General features: G+C 43.2%; 1 protein-coding gene across 3 annotated transcripts in view; it reads left to right on the forward strand.

The window, feature by feature from the left end:
- The window catches only part of LOC148454597 (glutaminase kidney isoform, mitochondrial-like), a 600,729-nt gene that overhangs the window by 296,554 nt on the left and 283,207 nt on the right, over nucleotides 1–20,968 (forward strand). For all 3 annotated transcript variants that reach the window (XM_088460752.1, XM_088460753.1, XM_088460754.1), the window contains exon 9: nucleotides 20,767–20,825. In XM_088460752.1, the coding sequence (XP_088316878.1) occupies nucleotides 20,767–20,825 (59 nt within the window). The remainder of the gene's footprint in view (nucleotides 1–20,766; nucleotides 20,826–20,968) is intronic.

Consider the following 20,968-nt stretch of genomic DNA (forward strand, 5'->3'; position numbering starts at 1 on the left):
TCCATAATTATGGAGCGTCCTCCTGGACGCTCGTATAGCTGTGGGTCACCACCCACAGCATATACGAGCGTGCAGGATGATGGTCGCGATGGTCTTGACCATCGCGACCATCGCCACTGCGAGCCGAAGCCTGCGGTTGATTTTCTCAACCGCAAGGCCCGGAGTGATTTTGGCTCTATCAGAGCCAAAATCACTCCCACTGACATCACTAGTGATGTCAGTGGGGCCGGCTTCTGACGGTAGGCGTTCCCTTGGGAACGCCCCCGTCTGGGAGGCACGCCCACCAAACGGGGCGTGCTGTCAATCAACATCGACAGCACGCCCCCTTTGATCAGGCACAGCGAGCGAAGGAAAGTCCTTCGCTCGTCGCGTCTCGCGCATGCGCACGACGGAGCTCCCTCCGTCGTGCGCATGCGCAGTGCAGACCATCGACCCACTTGCGAGCGGACAGCCGCTCGCGAGTGGGTCTGAATCAGGCCCTTTGTTCCACCTGTGGCGCCTTGGGATTTGGCTGTGGTCCTGAGGGCTCTCCAGGGACCGCCGTTTGAACCACTGGGCTCAGTGGATCTTAAATGTTTAACAGCTAAGACTGTTTTCCTTCTGGCCATAGCTTCGGCCAGACTTGTTTCTGATTTAGGGGCTCTTTCTTGTAGACCCCCTTTCTTGATTTTTCATGGGAACAGGGCAGTGCTCCGCACTCGGCCTGAATTTCTTCCCAAAGTTGTTTCCCAGTTTCATTTTAACGAGGAAATAGTTGTTCTGGCCTTTAACTCACCTGGTCTTTCAGTGGGTGAGGCCACTTTGGATGTTGTGCGGGCCTTGAGGACTTATGTTGACCGCACTTCTTCGTTTAGGAAGTCGGACGCCTTGTTTGTCCTCTATGGCTTCCGTAAAAAGGGTTGGCCTGCTTCAAAGCAAACTTTGGCAGCCTGGATCCGTATGGCTATTTCTGAAGGTTATCTTCATGAAGGTCTGCCGGTTCCTCCTTCTCTGAAGGCTCATTCCACTAGGTCTGTGGGTCCTTCGTGGGCAGCTCGACGTGGTGCCTCTGCAGTCCAGATCTGCAAGGCTGCTACGTGGTCCTCTGTCCATACCTTCGTGAGGTATTACAGGTTTGACACCTTCGCCTCTCAGGATGCTTCCTTCGGGCGGCGGATTCTCCTTTCAGCACAGGAGCGTCCCCACCCTTAAAGGATACTGCTTTGGGACATCCCCAAGGTATCCTGTGGATACCCTATGGACCCTGAAGTAGAAAATATGAGATATGGTAAGAACTTACCTTTGTTATCTCTATTTCTACGAAGTCCATAGGGTTCCACAGGACTCCCGCCCTGTCGCACCTGTGCTGCAGATGGGCTTTGGTCTGGTCACCGGTTTTCCCGTCTCCTTCTGGTGAGAGTGTGATTCTTGTGTGTATCCAGATCTTCTTTCTCTCTCTTCCTTCTCCTCCTCCGGCCTATGGCTTGGTAACTAACTGAGGTGCCTTGGCTCGGGGGCGGGGTATAGGAGGGGGACCCTAGTGCATCCTGGGAGGCTGAAAGCTTAACTCTATGGTGCCCGATGACTGACGTCACACCTACACCCCAAGGTATCCTGTGGAACCCTATGGACTTCGTAGAAATAGAGATAACAAAGGTAAGTACTTACCATATCTCATATTATATATTCCTGATTGAATGAGCTACTGAACAGCTGTATTATATCATATAATGCTAATGATTTACTATATCTCCTTCCATGATGAATAGCCATCTGGCCTACATCGTCTGTGAAGTACAGGTTTGCATAACGCTGATGAGATATGGTATATTATGTATCATAGATTTGTATAATACTGATTATGTACCATTTCTTCTCCTGTGTGTTTGGACTTGAGTTTAAGCTCCGTCAGTTCTGATGCAGGGCAATATTTTAGAAAATTTGGCCACACATCCAGAGCTTGTACAGCTAAGGCTGTTTTTGCATAATACTACAGAGGCTTGCCTATATGACAGAAGGTGGGAAATCACTATGAGCTTTCGCCCAAGATCCTGTTGAGTCTATACATATACGCCATTCCTCCTCCTCCTCTTTCGTCCATATGAAAGAGGATTATTTAATCATCAGTTCTAAGTGTCCATGAGTTGGAACTATCTTTTCACATATCCATATATACACACAGGTAGTGGGATTTACTCACTTATGAGTTGCATCTGGTCTGCCCTTCAGTCTGTCCTTCATGGGACATGGCCTTAGAGGGTGTTTAGCCATTTCATTTATGTGTTTCTGTTGCAATGTCAGTATATGTCCCAAGATTCACACCTCTTTCCAGTTCCTGGTGTTGCCATTATTACTCGAGAGAGTAATTGGCTGTTCTTAGGTTTGGCACTGAGGCTTGTCTCCGGGCTGGGGGCTTTGATTCTGTATGGTGGGCACTATATCTTTTGGGATGTTACTGTGGAGGATAGTTCTTCCTTCTCAGTGATCAGCCTTTGTATTACTCCTTCCAGTCATAAAGGAAGGCTTTGTGTGTATCCAGGGTCCTACTCTATTTGCTGCCTCTGGGAAGACAACCAGATTACAGGTGTCTCTTGGGCTCTACCCGCACCAGATACACATCAGAGGAGGCACTTGGGAAAGGTAAGCTACAGGTTTAAGTTGTCTGTGACCTTTCTTTTTAACTGCTACCCGGTATGCACACTTACTGATAGCCGCGGCCGGCCTTCTCCATGTGGATGCTTAGTCCTGTGGGACTCTTTTTTTTAAGCCGTTCCTTTGACCAGGTGTTGTTCTTAGTCAGGTGTAAGGTACCTGTATTCCTTGGCTGTTGTTGGAAATATTTTTCCTCTAGCTGTATCTGGCCTTTTAGTCCCAAACCTGCAGGGGAGGCAGAGGTCTTTCCGTGTTGATTCAGTAGGGAGTTACCTACATGGATCCCATGTGCAGAGGGTGCCTAGGTTCCATATTATATCAGTGTGATATATCTACATGTAGATGATCTTCATTAAGATCCAGGTCTGCACTCTGATTGGCATTGGTTGACTTTAACGGCTTGGTTCTTGAAACCAATGTTCTGAGAGCTAAAGGGTTTCCTGTGCTGATGTTGAGATGGGGATCTCCAGACATAGTTCTAATGGCTTCCCATCTCAACAAGAAACTTCCAAAGTACGGATCTCGGTCAAGGGATCCTGAGGCATATTTGGTGGATACCATGACAGCACCTTGGGTGTTCCACCTGGGTATATCATTCCTCCTCTGGTAATGTTACTAAAGGTAATTCAGTTTATTCAGTCAGTGGCAAGGCCGTTCATTCTTATGACTCCAGACTGGCCATGTCGTCATTGCTACGCAATTCTTCAGACCATATTGGCAGATGTTCCATATTGTCTCCCACTGCGTTTAGATCTCTTGTTTCAGGGTCCATGCCGTCACCCCAATTTGCATTGCCTGGCTTTGACGGCATGGTTCTTTAATCCAATATCTTGAGGGCCAAAGGGTATTAAGATTCTGTGGTGAAATCCATGATACAGGCTCGCAAATCAGTTCCCAGATATATCATTGGAGATGGAAGATATATATTTCCTTGTGTGAACAACACAAGTTCAATCCTGAAATATTCTGAGTGTCACGCCTCTTGTCTTTTCTGCAAGAGGGGTTGGTTAAGGGTCTGATATTGTCCTCTCTTATGGGACCAATTTTAGCCTTATCGATCCTGTTTCAAAGGAAATTGGCCGCCATTCCAGAAGATCAGACCTTCTTGCAGGGGCTTCTTCGCATACAGCCTTCTTATGTCCCACCGGCTCCTCCTTGGGACTTAAATTTAGTTTAGAGGTGCTCCAAAAGGCACCATTTGAGCCGATGGAATCTGTAGAATTGTTATATCTCACTCTGAAGGTTGTTTTCCTTTTGGCCATTGCCTCGGCCAGAAGGGTGTCAGGGTTCAGCCTAGGATCAGCCATCTCTTACCTCCGTGCCGGCTTCCCCTGAATGCTCATGCGGTCAGATGCCTGGTGCAGTGATGGGCGAGGTGCTGAGCATTCTGCCTTAGGTTCTTGTGGACTTCCATGGTCGTCTGTGTGTGTCAGGGATCGAAGTTCCCGTCATGGGCGCTGCCATGACAGTTCCTCTCATGTGACAGCATCCCAAACCAATGATCTCGGTCATCTGACGCTGTGCTACAATCATCTGCTACCCCTTGGTATATAAGAGGCTCCAGAACTCCAGGAAGTTGCCTGATCAACAATTGTCACGCCTAGTGTACTTGTCGAGTCTTTGTTCCAGGTTCCCTTGGTTTTCTCGTTTAGTTTCCAGTGTTTACGTTAGCAACAGTGCGACCAACATCCCTGCCTGTGTGCCTAGTCTCCAGTGTCTCCTTTGAACAACAGCGCGGTGACATCTCTGCCTGTGTATTACTTTCAGTGTCTCCTTTGAGCAACAGTGCGACCAACATCCCTACCTGTGTGCAAATTACTAGTGTCTTTCAAAGCAGCAGTGTGACTAACATCTTTGCCTGAGTGCTTTACCTCCACCGACAGTGCAATTACATCTCTGCCTGTGTGTATTATATGTGCCATTCCTTGGTGCAAAAGTGCGTCCGCACGCCATTACATGTGAATTCCTCGATTGCCACCCGGGGTGCAAAAGTGCGTCAGAATGCTACTCCCAGTGCAGTCCTCAAGTGCAATCCCGTGGTGCAAAAGTACATCAACACTCCACTCCCTGTGTACTTCTCAAGTGCCATCCCGTGGTGCAAGAGTTCATCAGCACACCACATCCAGTGTACTACTCAAGTGCCATTTCCAAAGTACCTCTCAAGTGCCATCCGGTTGTGCAAAAGTTTGTCAGTACGCTATTCCTGGAGTACCATCTTCTGGTGAAACCCTGTGTGTAACAGTGCCTTTTTTAGGCACTTCCCCTGGGCCATTGATATCTTGAGTCTCCATTCCCACAGATCTTGGATACCAGGTCAAAGGACAGCGACCTACCTGCAGGGTGCAGTTAAACCCATATCCCGCTTGGAGGGGTCACTGGTGAACACCTCCCTGCAGGTTAGACTCCGCACCATTGACCAGGTCTCGCCATTTCCAAGATCTGTGGATGAGGAGTTATTATATCCAGGCCTCTCACCCTGAATTCTTCCAAACCCAAGACTACAACCCCTCATTAGGGGATTTCACAATGGCAAACCTGACAAAGGATATCTGAGTTAGCGGCTCTTTCTTGCGTATCTCTGCTTCTCATTTTTCTTGAGGCTAGGGTATTGTTACGCACTAAACCTTCCTTTCTTCCAACAGTGGTATCAGATTTCCACATTAACCATGATATGGTCCATCCAGCTTTGCTCCACAATTCTGTGACTAATGAAGCTTCTTCCTTAGCACTGCTGCATGTTGTACGTGTGTTACCCATTTACTTTGACCTTACTGCATCTTTGAGATGTACGGATTCCCTGTTGGTGTTGATTTATGCACCAAAAAGAGGTTGGCCTGCCTCGAAAGGCTCTATCACTAGATGGGTCACTTCTGCCATTTGGCAGGCATATTTGTCCTCGAATGTGACGGTTCCGGCCTCAATTCAAGCCCACTCAACTTGTGTTGTCAGGGCTTCTTGGTCTGTACGTCATGGTGCCTCGGTTGAGCAGCTCTGTAAAGCTACTTGGTCATCCATACACACTTTTACAAAATTTACCACTTCCATACATTTGGCGCAAGGGATGCCAGTGTTGGGCTGAAAATTCTTAGAGCGGTCGGTTCCGATTCTTCTTCCCCTTAATTGGCTTGCTTTGGTATATACCAGATGGAAGGCATCCCCCAAATGGATGAAAAAGGAAATATGATTTTTACTCACTGTAAAATGTCTTCCTTGGAGTCCATCTGGGGGATGCCAAGGTACCTCCCTTGTTTGGTTTTCACACTAGATACTCGTTGGTTCTGGTTTTCTCAGTTCTCTCCGTGGGTCTCTGGCTTTGTTAAGCATTAGACTGAGCTTATGGTGGATGGGGAGGGGTTATATAGGGTGTGGGAGACAGTTTTTATCTAGTTCGTGTCCGACTCCACCCTTCACTATGCATAACCCAGATATTAGGCATTCCCCAGATGGACTCCAAGGAAGAGATTTTACTGTGAGTATTTTTATCATTACCAGTGGCAGTTGCAAGGTAGGGGCTCTAGCACAGTCCAAAACTGCCAGATGATTTGCCGATAAAACAATCACTGGATCACTGACATCATCAGAACAAGTCGAGTAAGTCTGTCTACATGCCAGAGCAACATGTGACCACTACCCACCACCAATGCTGTGACCTAGCAACAACAATAAACATAGCATGGTAAATATAAATGAAAGGACATCACAAATAATAAATTATATAATACAATAGATCATAAATGGCATTGATATAATTAAATAATATAAATATGCAGCCATATATATATATATATATATATATATATATATATGTTACATAATGATGTGGAAGACATCCATACTGAAAATCAGAATGGGCTCAGCATAGTGGCAATACTGCTATGTATTATTAATAATACATCATAAATCCACATATAAAAAATCAAATATCCAGAGCTGCACATAAAAAATAATCACAAAATTAATCAGGACTAAAGCATAATGTAGAATATTGTCTCTTTCCAGACAATTATATGAAGCTACCCAGACCTAAGTAGTCATTAAGACCTTTAGGAGTAATCATGTCCAATCTTATTATCCACCTACTCTCACATTGGAGTAATAATTTAGATCTATTACTACCTTTGGACAAAGAGGGCTCATGGTCAATCATCTGATGTGGCTAGGCTATGTGCTGCTTCGCAGAAATGGCTAGCCACAGGTTGATCGCTAGTGCCTAAATTCAGGGCAGACCTGATAGAGAGCGGTGGGCAGCAAGTATGTCACCAGTATCAAGGTCATCTTGAAGTCGGCCATCTTGGATGCAGCTCATTTTTTAATTGGGAAAGTAGTCATGTGACATCAGAGAGATGCAGAATTTCATAAGAAAAATAATGGTGTTCTTGGTTTTAACATATCTTTTTTCATTCTCGAGGTTTAAACATGAACTTTGCAGGACATGTTCAAGGTGCTGTCCACCATGTTGCAGTGTTAAGGCTATTCTGTTTTCCCATTCCTGATGAACCTTCACCAAAATGTCTTGCTGAATCTGAACACAAGCATCAACATTTCGTTTTTGCAGAGGATAACTATCTTTTATCTATACAGGTAAACACTTCCTGTATCTTCAGGTAACTCCACTGAATGAAATCCAATGGAGTTAAATCTGGGGATCTTGGTGGCCACTGGACTGGACCACTACGGCCAATCCAGCTTTGGGGAAACTGCACATCAAGATATTTTCTGACTATGAGTCCATAATGAGGTGGGGCATCATCTTGCTGGAAGAAATTAGGATTTGAACCATCCTCTGATAACAATGAGGGAAAAATCTCATCATCTAACAACTTCTTATAACGTGCTGCTGTTAATGTTACATCAATAAAGAATGGTCCCACAATACGGGTACCCCACAAACCACACCATACAAATTTTTAGCCGAGGCTACAACCCCACAGGCATCCATCCAATGGGGAGTTGTCTCTGACCAGTACCTGTGGTTCTGTTTGTTTACCTCACCATTGACGAAGAAATCTGCCTCATCACTTATCAATACATGGTGTTGAAAATAAGGGTTTAGTTGAAGTTGCTGTGTTGCCCAGTGTGCAAACTCCCCCCTACGGTCTGGGTCATCCTCAGTCAGGTGTTGCAACATCTGAATATTGTAGGGGTGCCATTTATGTGTAGACAAAATTCTCAAAATGGCCATACGACTAACCCCACATTCACAAGACAGACGACAAGTACTACAGTTGTTTTTGGTTCATCTGTAACAGTTTTTGCTCATCCAGTTTTTTATTTATCTGCAACTGATCCGGTTTCTTTAAATTTGGCAAGGATTTCGGCAACTGCACTGTGAGTAATCGGTGGCCTATTTTGGTGACGTTGGTTGAAATCATTTGCAATAGCACGTGTGCTTCGTTCTCCAGATATTAAGCCAATCTCAACACGTTCTGTTTGTCTTAGTGCCATTGTCATTAGTGTCACTACCTGCAAAAGAAAACTCAGTTAAGACTCAAAAATAATAAAAATATGTTAAAACAAAGAACACCATTGCTTTTCTTATGAAATGATGCATTTGTTTGATAAGTACCTTCCCAATTAAAAAATTAGAGTGGTATCCAAGATGGCCACCATACCCTAACACGTTTTCCCCCACTTCCATATCATATGTGTAGACACTGTGTTAATATTTTCTTACTCATTTCCTTGTTATAAGGGTGTTTCCACACTTATGGACCACCTTGCATATTAAATGCATCCATTGACCATAGTGAAAATATTCAGTAGCTATTAATATATCTTTAGCAATCAAAATTAATGAGCATATAAAAATGACTTAAGTGAATAAAATCGTGAGAGCATAGATCACAATGCAATCAGTCACGAGCGTGTCTGCAGGTTCACATATAAATAGCTAAAAAATGTTTATGAATGATATTTCAATAAAAAACAAGTGGTAGATAATGTTGGGGACTTTTGGGGATGTGGAAACTCCAAATAGGAGCAAGTCTCTCCAAACTGAATAAGTCTAGACTTAACCACTTGCCTGGCACAGTCGTATCAGATACGACCATACCAGACTGGGCTTTCTCTGACATGGTCGTATCTGATACGACCAGTCAGAAACACACAGTGGGCGGCTTGCTGGAAGTTAACTTCCAGCAGCCCCCCATCTCAGAGGGACCTGAGATGTAGCCGCTGCTGCTGTGACCCGATCACTGTGGCCAGCAGTGATCGGGCAGCCATTTCAGTAATAGGCAGTAGTGGCGGCTCTGGTAGCCGCCGCTGGTGCTATGTAGCCGGGCCGCTAGCGGGACACCCTCCCGCTGTGGCTCCGGATCACAGTGATCTGATTACTGTGTGAGAGAAGCAGCAGCAGCGGCTCTGGTAGCCGCCGCCGCTGCTGCTATGTACCCCGGCAGCCCCTCCCACTCCTTTCCAGCCTCAGCTCCACCTCCCCAAGTCCCTATGTGTCCCGATCACTGCTGGCCACAGTGATCGGGCAAAATATAAATATAGTAATAAAATGTGTGTGTATATATAATATATATATGCATAATATATATATGCATATGTGTGTGTGTATATATATATATATATATATATATATATATATATTTTCGATAGATATCGCAGAGCCTCTGTTTAGGGATGTCAACCAACCATCAATGGTTTGCAAACATCGATGGTCTCACTGAAAACAAGTGGTTTGCCATTGCTGGTGGCCATCAATGTTGCACCATCGATGGTAACCATCAATCGATGTTTAGGAGACATCGACAGTTGTGGTCTACACAGATCTTGCCCAATTGCTAAACAATTGATGGCTTCTAACGATGGTTGAACCATCAATGGTACAGCTGTCAATGGCCATCACTACAGTATAACATAAAAATTGCTATTTTTATGGTATACTGGGTTTAAGAAAAAAAAAAAAATATGATGGATAAGTTTAAAATTATGTTCTTGACCTAATTCAATCATAAAAGAAACTGACAATTTTGGAGCGGTTTTTGGAAAAATAATTTGTCAGTTAAGTGGTTAAATACAAAGTAGCAGCTACAGAGTGTGAAGGATAACAGTAAAAGCACTCAAATCAGTAACAATTTATAAGGTATTTATTATAAAACAACAATCAATAAATTGTAGCAATATATTAGCAGCTGTGTTTTACATGAAATACACTGGGCAATAAATATATGCAAAGTCATAAAAAATTGTTAAAAATTCTCTGAGTTTTAAACCACTTGAACCTATGTAAGGCAGCATGCAGCAACAATAGGATCAAACTGAGGAGAAAATCTGATCTCAAGGCACAGTCAGTAAGTGTGATTTAATACTTAAATATTAAGGCAGGTATATCCACAGGGCAGGGTCATTCATTATCGTTGTATTTATTACACGCTTTCATCTAATATAGGTTAATAGTGCAATCCGTGATTTAGGATCGCTGAGTAGCGGTCATGAAAGATGGTGTCCATGGATGGCTGTTTTCTGTGCTCGACCCGATCTGTGGGGAGCCAGGTGTAAAGTTGTAGATAGCCGCTCTATGTATCCCGTGTAGCTTGGTAAATACCGGAAATGTTCCCAGCAGTATGTACCTGAATCAGGTGAACGGTAAAATAATTGCTCCGGCTGCCGGAGATAAAGCTGGTCCGGTCTCTGTGTAATAGGTTCAGCTGCTTGCGAGTGGTTCTCGAGGACAAGGGAAATGAGGGTCTTGCACCTACACGTTTCAACGTCCCTATAACGTCTTTTTCAAGGTGAGGATTGTTCCCCAGAATTAGCAGGTTTAAATAGTGTCAGTAATCAATATTATGCAACACATCTGTTTTTAGTAAATACTGATTTGAATGGATAATTAGCAATGGAGACAACCCCTATGATCCATATAGAAACGTTTTTCTATCCAGAAAGCACAGTAAAATTAAACAATGGTTCATGCAATATGTAGAGACGTGTTTAAATCATTATAAGGACATGATTTAAAACATTTTATTATTGCGAAGGCCCCACCCGCTACTTCTTGATACCACCCGGCTGGAAAAATTTGCTGAGGAGAACATTGATACTCAATATGTTCTTGTGTAATGTTAGAATAGTTGTTTTTCTTCTCACAACCTCTGTATAAATCCTATATATCACAGCATGTTTATTAGTATTTTTTCCTTAATATGGTTCCAATTGTTTCTGACGTGTTATATAACATATATTGAGAATATTCCCATGTATGAAAGAGCCCCTCTTCAATTTGAAGAAAAGGAATCACACATTAATATACAGTAACAATACTCACCTTGAAAAAGACGTCATAGGGATGTTGAAACGTGTAGGTGCAAGACCCTCATTTCCCTTGTCCTCGAGAACCACTAGCAAGCAGCTGAACCAATTACACAGAGACCGCGACAGCTTTATCTCTGGCAGCCGTTGCTACCTCCGACAATTATTTTACCATTCACCTGATTCAGGTACATACTGCTGGGAACATTTACGGTATTTACCAACATAGGCAAACACCATGATGACCACAATAGAAATAGCATATAATATTAAAGTTGCATTTTTTTAAGATCCCCTCAGTGTCACAAATTAAATAATTAGCATCACCTGTTGATCTTTTAAAATGTCTGAGCCAGTAATAAATACACCTGTGCATCAACTAGGAGATCTGGAAAACATGCACTGTTAGGGGTGCACTGATATAGACCATGGATAGGGTTAATTACTGTATGATAATGAACTAGCCAGTACATAAAGAGACCAATCTGTACATATATGTCCAGGGCAGTGCAAGGTTCTTTTGCTGCCCCCCAGATTCCCGAACTTGCTGAAATTATCTGGAAAGGAGCCCACATCTGAAATAAAAACATTCAGCTCAGCCAGGATGGCCCTACATACGCATATAATGGAATAATGTGATTGTTGGTCCTGTATATGTCAGAATTATTACATACATAATACTTCGTATGATGTATATTATAGCTGGTTAATTGCTGATTATGCCCTCTTTGTGGACTGGCCACACTTGCTTTAAATTCAAGCATTTGGAAACCCCCCTCTACAAATCCTGCGTTTGCCACTGACCAAGCTACACGGGATACATAGAGCGGCTATCTACAACTTTACACCTGGCTCTCCGCAAATCGAGTTGAGCACAGAAAACAGCCATCCACGGACACTATCTTCATCATAGCCTACTCCGGACCCCTCTCAAACCAAAGACGAGACATTTCCATTTGAGCAGCAGATAATCCTGAACGTTACCCAGTGATCCTAAATCACGGATTGCGCTACTAACCTATATTGGATGAAAGCAGGTAATAAATACAGTACAACGATATTGAATGACCCTGCCCTGTGGATATACCTGCCTTGATATTTAAGTATTAAATCACATTTACTGACTGTGACTTGAGATCTGATTTTCTCCTCAGTTTGATCCTATTGTTGCTGCATGCTGCCTTATATAGGTTCAAGTGGTTTAAAACTCAGAGAATTTTTAACTATTTTTTATGACTTTGCATATATTTATTGCCCAGTGTATTTCATGCAAAACACAGCTGCTAATATATATTGCTACAATTTATTATTTGTTGTTTATAATAAATACCTTATAAATTGATACTGATTTGAGTGCTTTTACTTTTATCCTTCAGACTCTGTAGTGTTACATTGTATTTATTTGTTTATTCAGAGGGGGTGACTCCCTCACACAACTACATTGAGTCTGAAGTTGGATTAACTCTCCACCACCTGGATTTTTCCTGTGTTTTATATTCGATTTAGATTGGATCCTTCCTGGACGGCCATATGTAGCACAATGAGAAAATCCTGTTGTGTCTGCCTCTTGACTGCAGCCTGTGCAGACCTGTTTGTGGAAGGTGGTCATCGCAATGGAAAACCGGAGAGCCTTTAGTGTAAGGTGCCAATAATAGATACGGATTAGAATCCTGCAAGAAGATGTCGCCAGGAGTAGGAATCAGCAGGGACCCTGGACCATTTAGGTGCAAGGTCACTATATCCAAATTCAGTGAGATTTTGGAATCAAGGGCCTGATTCAGACCCACTCGTGAGCGGCTGTCCGCTCGCAACTGGGTCGATGGTCTGCACTGAGCATGCGCACGACGGAGGGAGCTCCGTCTTGCACATGCGCGAGACGCGACGAGCAAAGGACTTTCCTTCGCTCGTTGTGTCTGATGAAAGGGGGCGTGCTGTCGATGTTGATTGACAGCACGCCCCCTTTGGTGGGCGTGCCTCCCAGACGGGGGTGTTCCCAAGGGAAATCCTACCATCAGAAGCCGGCCCACTGACATCACTAGTGATGTCAGTGGGAGTGATTTTGGCTCTGATAGAGCCAAAATCACTCCGGGCCTTGCGGTTGAGAAACTCAACCGCAGGCTCCGGCTCGTAGTGGCGATGGTCGCGATGGTCAAGACCATCAACCTGCACGCTCGTATAGGCTGTGGGTGGTGACCCACAGCTATACGAGCGTCCAGGAGGACGCTCCATTTTTATGGAGGACGGCCCTCATTCAGAGCGAGCGCTCTGCTCAGAGCGTCCGCCTCTGAGGGCCCAAGTTCCAAAATGTGAATCTGCCTTAACGCGTTTTCACTGGATATACCAGCTTCATTAGAGGCAAGTGTCACACCTATTAGGAGTCTATGGGGGTCATTCAGACCCGGTCGCGAGCGCTGAGCGCTCGCAACCGGGTCGATGTTCCCCCACTGGGCATGCGCACGTCGGAGCCGGCTCCGACGTGCGCATGCGCGAGACCCGGCTAGCGAAGGGCGCTCCGTCGCAAGGGGTCTTGCACCAAAGGGGGCGAGCTGTCGATGGTGAGTGACAGCTCGCCCCGTTTGGGAGGCGGGCAGGGGGCGTGGCCTGCCAAACGGAGGCGTTCCCGAAGGAACGCTTGCCGTTTGGGGCGGCCCCACTGACATCAGCAGTGATCCCTGAGGCTTGCGAGTGTCGAGACCCAACCTTAGGGTCTTGTCGCAAGCTGCGATGGTCTTGACCAACACGACAATCACCCTGGTCGGTCGCTGGAGCTGTGGGTGGTGACCCACAGCTTAGCGATCAACTAAGAGGCGGCACTACAAGATGCAAGCGGCCGCCCTCATTCAGTGCGACCGCTTGCATCTAACGACCGCCTCTGAATGAGGTCCTATATCCTCATGGGTCTCCAATAGTTTCCACCAGTTGTTTTTTTTTTTTTTGAACTATCATTCATAAACAATTATAGTTTTTGAGTAATTTATATGTGAACCTGCAGACACACTCCTCCTATCTGATTGCATTGTGATCTACAGATGTGTCCACATACATCTATCTTGCATGCGCTACAAGTCGCGCCACACATAACGCGGGAGCTCAGTTTGCCTCGGTAGCGCTGAGCGTCTTTCTTGCGACTTTTTACCTTCAAACATGTCTTATTTGAGGTGCGTATCCACTAGCAGATAGTGGAACAACAGTACGATTACAACGTTGTAATCGTACAGTCGTTCCTCTTCCCCTGCAATGCCTACACTGAACAATATGTTGTTCAATGTAGGCACCTTCACTCATCCCAGAACATGGTCAATCTGTCGTTATCGGCAGATTGACCAGCATGTTCAGGCGATGATAGATGTCAAAAACAACCAGCGGGAGCGTGCATCGCTGGTCGTTTTTGACATTCTCATGCCCGGTTTGTGCACGATTAATGAGTGATTGAACGCTCATTTTAATCGGCACGTGGATACTCGCTTTTACACAGTGATGCGAATAGCTAGCACAAGTAACTTCTGATGACTAAAATTATATGCAGCATGCCTATGTTCTCTGTGCGTCTGCGGGTGTATCTGCATGCAAAATGCTACGTTAGTGTCAACGGCTGTAACACTGTAACGTAGCGTTTCGTATGCAGATACACCCGCAGATGCACAGAGAACATATGCATGCTGCATATCATTTTAATCAGCAGAAGCTGCTTCTGTTAGCTGTTCACACCACTGTGTAAATAATACTCATTTGAAGGTAAAAAATGCACAAAAAACGCTTGGCGCTACCGAGCCACGGTATGGTTCGATTAGAAGGGCTGTAACGCGCAAGGAGGCTAGATGTATGAGGACACATCTGCATGCTCTCACGATTTTATTCACCTAAATAATTTTTATATGCTCATTAATTTTTATTTTTATTGTTAAAGATATATTAATAGCTGCTGAATAGTCACACTATGGTCAATTGATGCAGTTAATATATATTACAGTATTTAGGTACTACTTACAGTTCAACATACTGCGCTGCTCCACTTTCCGCAGGGAAAAAGAAGGGTGTAGAAGCAAAGAGAAAAATGCACAATAACAAATGTACACAAATGCAACATAAAACCGTAACAATCATGACATAACTATGAAATTTATAGACATAAAAAAGAAGCCTGTTACAAGGCTGCATAGGTTTTTATTTCAATCGAATTAATAGATCTATTGGCACTAGTAATCTGATATAGAAAATGCCAGTGCTTTTTGAATATATTGATTTTCTAGGTATATTGTCATTAATTAATATCTTCATAATCCAGAGTGACTTAAATTCTAACTATATAACTATATATTAACTCCTAGACACATGGAATGCTGTTTAGGGTCTGTCTGTTTTAGAATTTATGACTTTCATTTGGTGTGGTTGAGGTTACAGGGGAGTGTGGTGCAATCAGTTACAACACATGTATGCTTCAGTACATATTTAGCAGGGTATAGGCTGCAGGCCTGTTACAAGGCTGCATAGGTTTTTATTTCAAAGTGTTTTTTTTCTAAGTGGTATTACATGTACAGAATAATTGAAAGAGTTAGACAGGAGGACAACAGTTAAAATAGAACTCATTCATTACAACTTCGAAACAATTTAAAAGGATCTTCTGAGCTTCTGGATACCCTACAACTCAGCCACCAGCTTTCATTATAACCTGGACACACCTTTATCGAACACCCTACTTCAGCATTGCAAGCAACTACCAGTTAGTTTGCTGCACTTTAGTTTTTGTATGTATGTTTAAATCATTCCTGTACCACTGTCAATTAATCTCTATACCACTGTAGTATCTAAATTTATTATAAAGTATTCTTAAAGATGAATAGGTGTTAAACAATGGTAAAGTACTGCAACTTTAACAACTCCTAACTCATTTTTTTTTATTATATACTACAGTAGTTGTACCTTTACATCTACCAGCACTGTTCTTCCCTTTATCTGATGTTTAAACATTTTAACTTTACTGTTCCTGTATCTCACTCTTATCACTACTACTTCTACCCCCCCCCCACTATTTTCTCATCTACACTGTCTCTTTTCTCCTGCTGCGCCCCTCACTCAGCAGCTACATAACTCTCTCCTCTAACACCAATTCCTATCTTTTTCCTCCCTCCATAGTCTCCTCCACCTTCTCCTCTCCCTCCTTCCTCTCCTCTGTCTCCCTTCATCCCATCTAGTACTCTCCACCGTATTTCCCACAGCTCCATTATTATTTACTCCTATTCCACCATGGTCCTGCTATTCCACCACTAAGCCCTGCACACTCCCTTTTCTCCAAGTAACCTCTCTTCTTCACCCACACCACACTAAACCTCCACCTTGCCCACCACCTGCTGTCACCCTTCCTCATTTTGAAGCCCACCACATACGCACACTATCCTTATCCCCCTGCTATAAATCAATTTTAACCCCACACTACAGTAACCCTAACAATCTCCCTCTTCTCTCTACTAACTCTCCTCTCTCCTGTTTCCTCTGGAAACCCAGTTCTGTCTGTAATCAACTGGTCCCCGTCCATGGCAGCTTCATCTCCAACTTCTTGAATCTCCTAGCCATCACCGAATCCTGGATTTACCTATCTGACACCACTTCTACAGCTATTTCCTTTGGGGGCCTCACAGTCTTTCACACTCCCTGGCCTGGAGGTTGCCACAGTGTTGGGATACCTCTATCGTCTGGTCACCCTCACCAACTCTAACATACTAAACTCTCCATTTCATTATCTCCATTCAATACTCATGACATTCACTTCTTCGAGTAGCTACCTTTTTTTTTAGTGCCTTAGCTCAAAATTCCTTGAAAACTTTGTTCCCTGGTTCCTAATCTTTCAATGGGCTCTCGGGACCCCTTTCTTCCTCAAAGCTTTCCAGCGCTCATCCTAACCCACTACTCCATGTTCCTTCCTCACAATCCATCCCATTTGTGTCACCCCTGTTTGTTTGCCCCTACCCTTTACATAAGCTCTCACAAGCAGGGCCCTTTTCCCTCACGTGCTTCTTCTCTTACTTATATTTTAATTTACAACAGCACCTAACACTTGGTTGCTGACACCTGCATGCAGCACTGTTATGCAGCAATTTTTATAAATCCTGTATTTGTCCTGCATTGTTTGTACAGTTAATAACTGTTTTTCTTGTGTGCTCATTTGTTTATGTACTTTGTAAGGCGCTGCCGTACCCTTGTGGCACCATTTAAATAAAGGATAATAATAATAAAGTAAAAACAACTGATAACTTAGGCGTGAAAGAAAAAACTAAACATATGATAACTCATCCATTTGGAGGTGGATTAGCAGACAATTTCAGAGCAGGGACATTAAAGTGAGTTCTAACCAGGCCAGGATTCTCAAAAATAGTGCCGTATTCAATTAGCCATGAAATGTGCCATTTGGAGAAAAGTTTTTTTCCGATTTGCACTTTTTGCCTGTTTTCAAAGTCTCTCCATATTCAATTCCCCGGACTTTTCTCCTAGGCAAAAATTCCATAGGCAAAAACAGGCAAAAAGTTTCTCCATCAAAAGGCAAAATCCATATTTTGGGGTACAAATGTGGGGACGGTTCAGAACCCTATGGACACCCACCTAATGACTAATAAGGCAAGAATAGAAAAAAAATATAACAATTCACTCCAAAAAAGACGTAATTTTTGGGGCGAAAATGAAATGAGTGATGGAAAATGGAAAAAAAAGTGGGGGGCTTGGTACTTTGGGGGTCTATATAGTTGGGACAGGTGTTTTCTAAATTGCAGGAGTCTGCAGCAGGTGTATTTTTGAGATTTTTTTTAAATCTTCATTTTAGAGACATCAGTATTTACTAGTACCCAGTTTCAGGTACCCCAAATTTAATCTAGGTACTTATTTTTCAGAAAAAACATTATTTCTATCATTTTTCCGCACAGTATGCAAATATGCATATAACAGCCCTTTGCAACAAAATAAGTTCACTAAATACTTTTATTAGGGCTACTACTACTATTCTATATTGATTCCCAGGGTCACTGAAGTTTTTTATGAGGTACAGACTGATTCCCCCCCCCCCAAAAAAAAAGATGTCCTTTTCGCTTTGTAAAACATTTGCCTATCCGCGTTTTCACGTGTTTTACAATTGAATAGGGTGAAGAGCGTGGACGCGCATGGAGAAATCATTGCGTCAAAACTGGCGAATGAGGCGAAATCAATCCGCTTTTCGCCAGACGGCACTTTTCACGGCTAATTGAATTCGGCCCATAGTTGGTTTACCATCAATGAATACTCTCAATTTAGCAGGATAAAGGAGGGCAATGTTGTGTTCTGTACAAATAAGTTGCCACTGTACAAATTAAAGCAAACATTTTCCATTTTTACGAGGTCTACACACTGGCTGACATATCGGCCGTTCAATTGAATGGCTGATATATCGTGTGCACGTCGGACAGTGTATACAGACGTTGTTAACAGACCTATTTCTTCGGCTGTGCAGCACAGCTGATGTCCAGCGGGACTGCAGTGATGGTTGTTCAGTGTGTATGAACAACTATAATCTGCCGATCAGTCGATCTGCAGATATATCTTTCTAGTGTGTACCCACCTTATGACCAGTTCCCTTAATGCTCTCAGGGATCTCTATAAATCTAAGATTATAACACCTATCACAATTCTCAAGGTCATCTATTTTTGAAGTTTAGAAATGCAATTTGTTGGAACTGGGTTTCAACAGTGTATGGTGAAGACAGAATATCATCATCATTACACTTGTGTTCTGTTTCACCTCAACTAAGCGCTTTGTGTGTGATTCTCTATGAGAGAGAATGGCATGTATAGAAGATTGGATTGCTGTATCCATTTTTTTTTCTAACCAAAGATTTAAAGGTGATGGCATTTCAGGGGAAGATGACAGTAACACCAGATAGGAGAATATATCCTGTGACTCAGACAAGGGTAACTGAGAGGATTGAGTAGAAAGCATTGTCTTCCTAGCCGAGGAAGTCTGGTGGCGATTGTTTGGACTTGCCCATAGTATTTGAGTGTAAGAATCTGTCCATAATATAGACAAAATATTTGGCTTGAAAGGCAGTTCCTCTGCAGTGACTGACAGTAAAATCACATCCACATTATTTCAATAGAATATAGGTTAAGTGAAATAGAACAAAAAAAAATATTAACTTGTGAGGAGCACAGATCACCACTTGATTATGAGCTGCACAGACAATTCACAACTGGAATTATAAGCATGTAATACAGTCAACATGATATGTGAGGGAGCAGCCTAGGTAGTATCAGTGACTAATATAGGCAAGAAGGCAAAACTCTTCTTTGTATTTGTAAGAGCACAAAACATATTGAGGTAAAGTAGGATACAGTCTAGCTGGTAGTAGTAATATCCAATAACTGTACAAAAAATACAAACAGGCACCGTTATAGGGATTAACAATAGTCCGTGTTATATAAATAGCAACAGCACAAAAAGTTTGCTCACAATCAAACTGAAATGTAGAACTTGTGGAAGGGAGGGACCATGGGAAACAAGACGTGATTATCATAAGTAGGGTAAATTAATGCAGGGGACCCACTCCCAAAGAGAAGTGAATATAATGCACAAAAAAGTGACTTGCATTGTCCCAAATTATGCAGGCAACAATAGATGAGATGATCACCACCCGCAACGCCACTTATGTGTAGGTTGGTAAAAAGGTGATGATGAGAAAGAGGGTGAATCACACGTTTCAGTAGACTCGCATGAGAGAGAGAAAGTAAACAATAATGAGGGAGGGGAGGGGAGAGACACAGAAGGAGGGAAGGTAAACAATGTTGTAACAATGGGTGTGCAGTCTAGGGCCCTTTTCTACATATTCTATTAATGTTTGTAGGTGGCTGACTGACAAAAATTGCGTTAGGGAGTGTGAGGATCCGGATCAAGAGCTTTAGTAGCAGGACCCAGATGGACACGTGGATAGAGGTCAGGTGATCAGCAGGATAACTTGAGTTGAGAGCCAAAACATTCAAGGATGGAGCGAGGACACAGCTACCGGACCCTGTAGCAAGAGTCAGCCAGGAGATATGAGGAGACACTGGATGGTATTGGAGAAGTCCCAGCCAGGATATCTCAGATGGCGAGGCAGGGACAACAGTGGAGTTACCCAGCATAATGGTATTTACTGAAACCCGCTATGGAAAACTTGAATGTCACAGGCAGGAGCAGTGTGCCCCTCGGAGCTAGCCTCCACACGGCCACACTTCTACTTCAGAGCAGCTCCACAGAAAGCCAGGCACCCAGGTCCCCAGAATGAAAAGTTCAACATGACCCCACCAGGTCAGGGCAGCTAGGCGGCCACAGAGCAGCATGATGTCCAGAGCAACGTGGGAGACACCGCACAAAGCCAAGTCCCATTCACCAGGTAGAGGATCAGCAAATTGGAGGGCCACCAGTGATAAATAGTAATACAGAGCAGCTATGTTAATAAGGGGCCATACGTGATGCTCTGTCAACTGGAGGTTCACTTTTTGTGTGTAAAAGTGTTTCTATTTTGTTTTTACACTGGTCAAAGTGACAAGTAATAATCTCAGTGTTAGCTGACCCTCATGGTTAATTTAAACCACATGGGAGGCTAATCTAATCAGTATTTTATAAGAAAACCTGAAAAGTTTAATGGAACAAATTTTATTGTTATATTTAATTTACACTTAGTGCATCTTGTACAATTTGTTTTGTTTCTTTGCATCTGCAAATGTAGGAGCACTTCTAGTTTGCGGATTTATCTCTTGAGAGCATAGTGCATCCATTTCTCTATATAAATGAGGTCCACTGTATTTTACTTAATATCATGTATTTAAAACTGCAGATAAATTCTTTGCTGTAAATGTAATTTTCAGTAAACACTTCTCTTATAGGTTATGCAGTTCTTGAATAAGATGGCTGGAAATGAATATGTTGGATTCAGTAATGCCACGTAAGTTTTTAAAATACAATTAGGTTGGATATGTGTTTAGAGAATTGGACCTACCACATCGTAGGTAGTATTACAAAACTCCACTAGAAAATAACCTATACTTTGTTGCAGCTTGGCAATGTTCATTAAAATGACAAATTATA

This window comes from Taudactylus pleione, unplaced genomic scaffold (assembly GCF_031769625.1).
Source record: "Taudactylus pleione unplaced genomic scaffold, aTauple2 ptg000977l, whole genome shotgun sequence".
Classification (NCBI taxonomy): Eukaryota; Metazoa; Chordata; class Amphibia; order Anura; family Myobatrachidae; genus Taudactylus; species Taudactylus pleione.